The following is a 10,138-nucleotide window of genomic DNA, read 5'->3' on the forward strand; positions in this document are numbered from 1 at the left end:
GCTGGGCAGTGGTAGTGCACGCCTTTAATCTCAGCACTTGGGAGGCAGAGGCAGGCAGATTTCTGAGTTTGAGGCCAGCCTGGTCTACAGAGTGAGTTCCAGGACAGCCAGGGCTGTGCAGAGAAACCCTGTCTGGAAAACAAAACAAAACAAAACAAAAAGAGAGAGAGATGGAATGAATGTGACTAAGAAGTGCCAAAATTTCAGTGTTTGAATGAAATAGCCAGGATTTCTAGGAGCAGCCCATGGAGGTCCTAAGATCACTGTAATGGTCACATTCTGAGCTCCAGCCATTGAGCTCTTCTCCATCAATGGCATCTTCCATATTTGCCTACTCAGAGAAGCGCCCCCTGATTTCTCCTGTTACAGCGTTTTGTTCCCTGACCTCTGCAACAGCACTGACTTCTGCCAATGAGCACAAGAACAGTGGTCATGGTGAATTTAGATTTGAAGACAGGGCTCCTGATATCTCAGAAGAACTGCAGAAGTGCAGAAGCCATCTGTGCCTTCCCATGAGGCCAGAGAGCAAGAACTACAGACGCGTGTTTTTCCTACAGTTGATCATTGGCTCCTGTCATTTCTGTCTTTAGGCGTCAGGAAGAAAAAACTCTGCCCCGCCCCATGTACTCTCCCACCTACATTCCTTTTGGTCCTGCCTGGGCAAGGCCTTTATATTCTGCTTCTGGTTATTGAAGAACAGATTCAGGCCTGGGAGCCAATCATGGCACTGCAAAGACTTCCTGGATGGCTGGATGCTGTGGCCTGTGGGCTCCTGTTTTTCCTCCTCCATGTGAAAGGTGAGACTCCCTAAGTGGGGTGGTGGGAAGCAGGGTCAAAACTGCCCAGATCAGTCAGACGCTGAGCTTGTGGGAAGAAGGCACCAGGGAGGCAGCAGCTCATCCAGATGACAGATGAGAGCATGGGGAATGTGAGCCACCAAATGCACCCTCTAAAATTCATAGAGAGGGCACCATAGCACACTGAGGCTCAGAGATGCCTAAGATTACTGCATGCCAGCCCAGTGTGAAGGGCTCCAAGGAGCTGGACCTGAAGGTCAGAAGAGCAGAAGGGGTATTTCCCACCTCTCTGAGTGGCTGTGATTGTTCCTAACTTTGGGTAATCATAACAATAACACCTTTGTGCTGCCAAATGGCTGAGTGTGTGACCACTTTGGCCAGAGAAATGTTGTGACACCCTTTAAATGGGGTATTAGGAAAGGTTCCTGGGCCTGAGGGATAGGGAAGCTGTTACAGCTGAATTGGGGGACCCTGGCTTCCCTTCCTGTGAGCTCTTGTAACAATGAAATGGGGACTCCTACAACTTGTCCAGGCAACTGATTACAGAAAACTAACTCAGATAGCATCTCTCCAACAGGTCACGACTCATCAGAGGCCAGCCCCATCAGAAATACACACACAGGCCAGGTCCGAGGCAAGTTTGTCCACTTGAAAGACATCAAAGCTGATGTCCATACCTTCCTGGGAATTCCCTTTGCCAAGCCACCTGTAGGACCACTGCGCTTTGCACCTCCTGAGGCCCCTGAGCCATGGAGTGGTGTGTGGGATGGAACCTCAGAGCCAGCCAAGTAAGTTCTAGACACAGAGGGTTTCTGGTACTGACGTGAAAATATGCTCCAAGATCTAGGCCAGGCTGAAGTGTCTCCTCCCTCTTGGCTACAGAGCAGTTCTCTGCCTGTGATGAGGGACATCTTCCATGCATTTTTTTGATGCATGTGCTAAGGACTAGAATGGAACAACTATGTCAGATTCCTGGGTTAGAGCTTGATACATATAGGGAATTAGCTCCCGGTGCTACCGTGGGAAACATATCCAAATTCATCCCAGAATCAGATTGTGCCAAGTGAAGAGTCCTGAGTCTGGTGTCATGCACTACAAGTCCCTCAGGAGAGCAGCAGTGATGAGTATCCTGCAGAGTCACTGTGACAACCCAGGAGGTTAAGTGCCATTGTCCAAGGAATATGTATGAAAGCTTCCACTGGAGAATATATAGGAAAAAGAGATTCCCTGAGAGTTGGGACATGGGATGACAGATTTCTTATTTCCTACGATACAGCATTGTCCATTCTTTCCTACAGTATCATTGTGGACACAGCACCCAAATATCCAGATGCCTTGCTTTCATTTCCTGTTGCTGTAATAAAAATACCCTGACAAAAGCAACTTAGGGAAGGAAGAATTCACTACAAGTCACAGTTCCTGGTTCCAACCATCATAGTGGGCGAGGCTCTTTAGGAGAGGTCACAGTAAGGAAAGCTGGTCACATCACATTTGTAATTGGGAAAAGAGAGCAAAGTATGCATGATCGCTTGCTAATAGTCAGCTTACTTTTGCTACTTGTGCAGATCAGAAGTCCCTTGCTAGGGAATGGTGACACCCACAATAAACAAGTATTCCTTCTTTGGTTTATGTAAGTGAGATCATCCCCATAGGCCAACCTGATATTAGACGGTCCATCCCTGAGACTCTTCCCAAGTGATTGTAAATAAATAGTACGAGGAGAGGAGGTGAACAGCACTACCAGCAGTTATCATTTCCATAGAGAATCCAAGAAGTCTCAAAGTTCTAATCTCATGAAGGTTGCCCCCACTCAACTGGAGACCTCTCTGGAAATCTGGACGCCTTTCAGCCTCCACAGAGCCAGTGACCCTGACCTTGATAGGAGGAGACTATAGAGAGAAATCATGTGTTAGAGGAGGTGTTGAAGGTTACTAGAAAAAAAAATCCTAAGGGTCTGCTTTTTTTCTCTTCTTTTAATTTTTGAGATTATAATATAAGTACATAAAGTTTCTCCCTTTGTTTTTCTCCCTCCAAGCCCTCCCATATATCCCTTCTTGGTCTCTCAAATTCATGGCTTCTTTTGTTAATTGTTGTTACATGCATATATGTATACACACACATATATTTCTAAATACAACCCGCTTAGTCTGTTTAATAGTGTATGTGTGCGTATGTGTCTGTGCCATGTTTATGTTTGTGTTTGTGTTATTTGTTATGGCTAGCCACTTAGTATTAGATAACCTATAGAAGTGCTCTTCCTTAGGGACGATTTTCCTCCCACTCTGAGAATTCCTTATTGACCTCTAGCTCTAGAGTTGAGGCCTCATGCTCTTTGCCTACCTACTTTTGTGTGTCTATGTATGTCGTTATTACTCAGCTCATGTTTACACCTTACCGTTCATGAGGCCTTATGGGTAGGCCTTCTGATATTACTAGGTCACACATGTTTTGACCACTAACCATTTCTTGGGAATCAGCATCTGTCATTGTCAACAGGTGTCTACAAAACGATGATATAATGAATGTAGATGGCCTGAAGACAATAAAGATGGTCATGCCTCCCTTCTCTATGTCTGAGGACTGCCTGTATCTCAACGTCTATGCACCAGCCCATGCCAATGAGAGTTCTAATTTGCCTGTGAGAATTGGGCCATGTCAAGTGGGTGGGGGCAAAGCAGTGTAGACCCTGATGATGAGAGGCCTTACCCCTAGTGGGTCCAAGAAGGTTTTGGTTTTTTTTTGTTTCGTTTCTTGTTTTGTTTTGTTGCCATGCAGAACAACTTAAGTCCTGGGAGTTGGATTATGGATTAACTAAGGACACATGCTACAAACCTGAGCCCTAGAAACCCAGTCAGGTGTCCAAGGGCTGAACAGTAAGATAAGCCAAATTTCTAGCTTTGGGATGTTGGTTGTACCTATGGAAGTTGGTGAGTCTTTTGATTAATAATCAGAAAAAAATACCCTTCTCCACACTTTGGAGGAGCCTGAGGGTGATGGTGACATTACTCTGGACTTAAATCCATTAATCCAGGCTAAGAGGTTCCTGATTCCACAATGGGGTTTGAAAATATGCTAATGGGACTCTAGTTTCTCATCGGTGGCCTGGGTCTAGGATGCTGAGGAGTCCTGTGTATGTGTTTATCTGCACAGATGCACAGCAGCCAATAATTGAGCTGTGTTCTAGGAGGCTCCCACTCGGAGTATTCCTTATTTACCTCTAGCTCTACATAGAGTTGAGGCCTCATGCTCTTTACCTACCTACTTTTGTGTGTCTATCTATGCCATTATTATTATTCAGCTCATGTAGGAGGCAGTTCTAATTGAGCTTGTGTTATAAAGAAGCTTCCTGGCATCTCTTGACTTTTCTAGGTGATGGTATGGCTCCATGGTGGTGCACTAATTATGGGCATGGCTTCCATGCATGATGGATCCAGGCTGGCAGCCATTGAGGATGTTGTGGTGGTCACTACCCAGTACCGCCTGGGAATCCTGGGCTTTTACAGGTGAACATAGGGCTGGGCTGGGAAACAGGGGCTGAGTAGAACATAGACAACCTTTTGATCCCTGTCCCTTTCATTTCTCAGCACTGGAGATGAGCATGCCAGAGGCAACTGGGGATTCTTAGACCAAAATGCTGCCCTACGCTGGGTCCAGCAGAACATCGCCAACTTTGGAGGCAACCCTGACTCTGTCACACTTTTTGGCCAGTCAGCAGGTGGCACAAGTGTGTCTTTCCATGTCTTGTCCCCCATGTCCCAAGGACTCTTCCATAGAGCCATCATGGAGAGTGGGGTGGCCCTGCTACCTATCTTTATATCTAACTCCACTGAGATGATCTTCACAGTAAGTGTTCTATCACCCCAACTGTGACTTTGCCTTAGCCCTCAGCCACCTCATACTCTTGTACTCTGTTCAGTGGGGAAACAAGGACCATGGGAAATAGCTTCTTTCCAATCATTTCTAAGATGTTCAAGGATGAGATTCTACTTTCCTCTATTGTATACATGCTGAATACATTATGTGGCTTGCAAAGCTCCTCCCAGAAGCTTTAATTATTGGCCAAAACAAGTATGCATGGGTTTGGGAGATGATTCAGTAGATGATAGAGCCTGCTGTGCCAGTATACAGACTGGAGGTCAAATCCCAGAAACTATATAAGGCCAGACATGGTGGTATTTATTTGCAATCCCAGTGTTTTTATGGTAAAACAAGTCACAGAGACAGGGTGCTCTAAAGATTAAAGGTCAACTACATTGGTGTGGGCAGCAACAAACAACAAGAGAACCTGTCTCAAATAAGGAGGAAGATGACAAATGATATTCAAGGTTGTCCTCTGACTTTTATAGGCAAAATGTGGCACACAATACCCATTGTTACACAGAAACACATATACACACAGAGAGAGAGACAGAGACAGAGACAGAGAGACAGAGAGACAGAGACAGATAAACAGAGAGACAGAGACAGACAGACAGACAGACAGACAGACAGACAGACAGACAGACAGACAGACAGACAGGATGATCCCTTTCTCAGCTGTCAACTCTGAGCAACAGGAAAATGGGAACAATTTTACACTCTATTGTGATCTGTACATAACACACAATAAGATGTTATATTTAGGAACAGGCACCCACTTGGAACTGGAAAGATACTCTTCTCTCATGCCAACTCCCATTACAGAAGGTGGAAAATCTATCTGGTTGTGAAACTTCGAACTCAGAAGCCCTGGTGCACTGCCTTCGAAGCAAGAGTGAAGCAGAAATTCTGGCTATTAACAAGGTTGGCAGAACTGTGTGTCTGGGATGATGGTAGGCAATAGGGTGTGTGACTGGAAGTCCTCACTACTCTGGACAAATTATTTTATCTGCTTGGCATGGCATTTTTTTAATCCTGGGTGCATAATGAAAGGTGCAGCTTGCCTCATAGAGTCCTGTACGTAGTAGGGTCTTTTCAGGGATGAGATGGGAGAAGTGTGGTGTGAACAACCCTCCTGAGACAAATTAGGAAATAGGGAAATAATAGATAACATCCAACTCTCTCAAATACATATACATATATGTGTATATATGTATATATATATATATGTATGTATACATATGTATGTGTGTATATATATGTACATACACACACACACATACATATGAATGATAGATCTTCAGTACTAACTTTGAATGTCCTCTTCAGGCCTTCAGGTTCATGCCTGCCGTGGTGGATGGGAAATTCCTACCCAGACATCCCAAGGAGTTGCTGGCCTCAGCTGACTTTCACCCTGTCCCCAGCATTATTGGTGTCAACAATAATGAGTATGGCTGGCTTCTCCCTACGGTAAGGTCTAGATATAATTTTCCATGTGTCTGAGGGCTCATATGGTGGGCAATGGGAACTCAGAGACTCATTGATCCATATCTAGCCTAGTTCAAACTCAAAACATTCCCCACATCCCAGGTCTTCAGATTTTATCCGACAATAAAGAAATTAACCAGAAGGAACTTGCAAGCTATTATGAAGATCACAACAGAGCAGATGGTGAGAATCTTTGAGACCTGCCTCCATGGAAAGGACCTCTCAATAGCCTGCTCGGAGAGCATCCCTAGAAATGGGAGGTTAGAGAGGGATGGCTGGTTCAGGTCACTCAGAGCTTTCCCCTATAATAGACCTCACAGGCATTCCTCCACTGTAAGGATGTCTCTCACCCAACCTCATTTTTTCTCATTACAATGTTGTAGATGCTGCCTCCTGAGTGTGGTGCCCTGCTAATAGAAGAGTACCTAAGAGACACTAAGGACCCCTGGACCCTCCAAATGCAATTCATAGAAATGATAGGGGACTTCCTAATCATAATCCCTGCACTCCAAGTAGCATGTTTTCAGCGTGAGTACATCTGTAACAAGGTTTTGGGAAGAAGCACAGAGCTATGGGTCCCAGGGATGTTCTGTAGTATTCAGGTTTGGCCCGTGTCTAGGTCAGATCTCTGGTTCCAGACCCTAAGAGTCTTTGTCTAAAAAAAAACCTTATATTGAGTATAAGATGGTGACATTTTATCTGGATACAGATGAAAAAAGAGTTAAGTGGTATCGGTTACTTGCTGCCCCAGGCAGGGCAGAGTCATTATTTAACGGTGGGCTTTCCCACAGCCAGTGCTCCAGAATGCGGCTCCACACTCAACTGTTTTGAGCCCAGATAACTTGAGACCAAGCTGCACTTATGTCCCCATGTATCCTTGCCCCCAGGTTACCATGCTCCTGTCTACTTCTATGAGTTCCAGCACAGGTCCAGTTTTCTCAAGTATTTCAGGCCATCTCATGTAAAGGCTGACCATGGTGATGAGCTTTACCTTATCTTTGGATCCTTCTTCTGGGGCACCAAATGTGAGTCTTTCTTATTTTCCATGAACAGGATGTTGAACCAAATTTGTACCTGAAGGATATCTGAGCCTCAAGCCCAATTTTGGAGTCCAAGGCTATGAGACCAACAGGATCAAATGTGTACCATCTCACAGTTCAAAACTTGTACTGGGTCTGGATCTTTCTTAGTTTAGCTTGTGTTAAAGAAAATGAGGATTCACTGAATCAGGAATGAGCCTGAGGGAATTTACTTAGGGGACTAAATGGACCTTGGGTGCTGGGTTATAAAGGAGGGAGGGAATGAAGCCTAGAGTTCAGTTTTAGGGTACAGCTCTCATGGTGAGTATGAAGCATGACTTTGGCAGCTGTGCTAAACGGCTAGGATCTGGACCTTTGTCTTTTTTCCGCAGTTGACTTCACTGCAGAGGAGAAGGTGCTGAGCAGGAAGATGATGAAGTACTGGGCCAACTTTGCACGACATGGGTGAGAGGATAATCTTCTCTCAACCTCCTAAGGCTTAGGTCTTCATGTAGAGGCCCATTTATGATTGGTGATCTCATTAGCATTCATGGATCCTTTATCATGTGATAGAATCCTCTATATATACCCAAGGCATTCTGAAATAGATACTTCGTAGGTGTTGGTTACTGGTCATCTCACAGTGACCTGTAGATTGATCATAGTATTGTGGTATTTATTCTTTAGATCTTGCCTCTGAGAGGGAAAAACAACACAGGCCAAGTAACCTTATCCCACAGGGAGTAGAAACTAGTGGATCAGACTTGTATTTCTAAATCAGGATGATTATCAGTCCCATCATCTTTTTAGTCCACTGCCCTGTCTCACATTGGGATGTCAGGCCTTAGATGAAAGTGACCTTCATTTCTCTATACTGTTTGGCATATCCATAGGAACCCCAACAGCGAGGGTCTACCCTATTGGCCAGTGTCAAACCAAGATGAGCTATACCTGCAACTGGACATCCACCCTTCTGTGGGCCATGCCCTGAAGGCCAGAAGGCTGCCATTCTGGACCAAGACTCTTCCCCAGAAGATCCAGGAGCTAAAAGGAGTTCATGATAAAACCGAGGCTGTATCATGCCCAGGAGAGGTATGTGAACTCCAGTAAAGTCGAGGTTAGCCTAAGGTTCTCACAGCCCATTCAGAAGACTGCATTAATTCCAACATTCACACAACCATTCCTAATCTCTGTAGTTGTCTATTTTGACAACATATATGACTAACTCTCTACATGTAATTCCTTACTCCATCTAGGCAAACTTTTTATTAGACCTACTTCAAAAAGGCTCTCATGTAAGTGTGGATGTGTAAGTGCCCAAGTGCCCCCATCTACTTTCATACTCCTCTGGTACTAAACTCCATTCAACTCTCTTCCTTTATCTTCTCTCTATATTCTTTTCTTCTCCAAGACCCAGAAACTTTGGGGAATGTTGCCTATACAGGGTAGGCTATATCCAAACCCCACACCTTTCTCTCGGCAAGTCCCATGTTTCCACATCTTTATAACTGGCCAGTAGAAAACCTAATTATCCAAAGTCCTGTTGTTTTCCTAAGTTCAAGCTGCTGTTCTAGTCAGATCTCAAACTGCCCCTGGTCTTGTGATAGGTTTATGTGGCCCCATCTACTCAGAAACTGAAAGGAAATATTGCCTGAGCCCAGGAGTTGGGCAACATAGCAAGACCTACATCTCATAACCAACAACAACAACAAAGATCATAAGCTGTATGATTTGTAAACAGTAGAAATATATATAAAGTTCTGTAGACTGAGAAATATAGGGTCAGTTTGCCAGCAGATCTACTAGCTGTTTGACCCAAAGTTTACACTCATATTCTCTCTAGGTAGGATGTGCAAACTATAACACTCTGGGCCCTCTAAGGGTCCCAACTCTTAATATCAACGCATTGGGAATTATGTTTCCACAAATGAACTTGAGCCACATAGGCTTTTAGAGCTCAGCTCCTAGACCTCTCTGACAGTAGCCACTGAGCATGCCAGTGAAAGCCTCTGAAAACCTCTGTGAAGTTTGTCCCTAGAGAGGAAATGTCATCAATTTCCTTCCCAAGTAGCAATTGTCCACTTTTGTAAGAAATGGACTTGTAAATACCTCAAACAAGGCCAAGAGTGAACTTGACCAGAAGGCCTGGGTGGGATTCCTCTAACAATATGTTTTCTCTTGTTCTCAAGGTGTTTGTAGACAGTACGACGCTCACATTTGCATAAACATATAACACCTGTGAAGATCTACTGCTATTGTGTGTCTCATGGGTGTGAAGTGGAGGAGGTAGAAATGTGCAGACATGTCTAGCAGAAGACACTCCTGTCCCTGGAACCCTGACTGATGGCTTCACCATGTATATGTGTCTTCTTGTTTTAAAGAAATCGTCCTGTAGCATCCTGGACTCTTCTTGACAGTCCATGTGATTAATTTTCATTCTTTTTTATTGGATATTTTCTTTATTTAAATTTCAAATGTTATCCCCTCTCCAGGACCCCCCTCTATACTATCCCATCCCCCATCCTCCTGCTTCTATGAAAGTGTTCCCCCACCCACCCACACACTCCCACCTCCCCATCCTTGCATTCCTCTACACTGGGGCATCAAGACTTCACAGGACCAAGAGCCTCTCCTCTCATTGATGCCTGACAAGGCCATCCTCTGCTGGATGTGGCTGGAGCCATAGGTCCCTCCATGTGTACTCTTTAGTTGGTGGTTTAGTCTCTGGGAGCCCTGGGGGGTCTGGTTAGTTGATATTGTTGTTCCTCCTATGGGGTTGCAAACCCCTTCAGCTCCTTCATTCCTTTCTCTAACTCCTCCATTGGGGATCCCATGCTCAGTCCAATAGTTGACTGCAAGCATCCACCTCTGTATCTGTCAGGCTCTGACACAACCTCTCAGGAGACAGATATATCAGACTCCTATCAGCAAGCACTTCTTGGCATCCACAATAGTGCCCGGGTTTGGTGACTATAT

The 10,138-nt window shown here is 44.8% G+C and overlaps 1 protein-coding gene across 3 annotated transcripts; it reads left to right on the top strand.

Annotated features, from left to right (window-relative positions):
- Window positions 1-694: 694 nt before the first annotated feature.
- Window positions 695-9,676, top strand: LOC116070023 (acylcarnitine hydrolase-like). 3 transcript variants are annotated; one of them, XM_031341123.1, is made up of 13 exons: window positions 695-797; window positions 1,375-1,585; window positions 3,294-3,435; window positions 4,167-4,300; window positions 4,382-4,640; window positions 5,421-5,579; window positions 5,985-6,125; window positions 6,246-6,326; window positions 6,527-6,671; window positions 7,031-7,168; window positions 7,555-7,627; window positions 8,056-8,254; window positions 9,352-9,676. In XM_031341123.1, exons 1-13 carry the CDS (start codon window positions 722-724, stop codon window positions 9,385-9,387), a joined length of 1,794 nt encoding a protein of 597 aa, XP_031196983.1. In that variant the 5' UTR covers window positions 695-721; the 3' UTR covers window positions 9,388-9,676. The 3 variants fall into 3 exon arrangements, with proteins under 3 accessions (XP_031196983.1, XP_031196984.1, XP_031196985.1); XM_031341124.1 differs by having other exon boundaries at window positions 5,481-5,579; XM_031341125.1 differs by having other exon boundaries at window positions 8,056-8,181; window positions 9,565-9,660.
- The last annotated feature ends 462 nt before the right edge of the window (window positions 9,677-10,138 follow it).

The sequence above is a fragment of the Mastomys coucha genome, unplaced genomic scaffold, assembly GCF_008632895.1.
Source record: "Mastomys coucha isolate ucsf_1 unplaced genomic scaffold, UCSF_Mcou_1 pScaffold22, whole genome shotgun sequence".
Classification (NCBI taxonomy): Eukaryota; Metazoa; Chordata; class Mammalia; order Rodentia; family Muridae; genus Mastomys; species Mastomys coucha.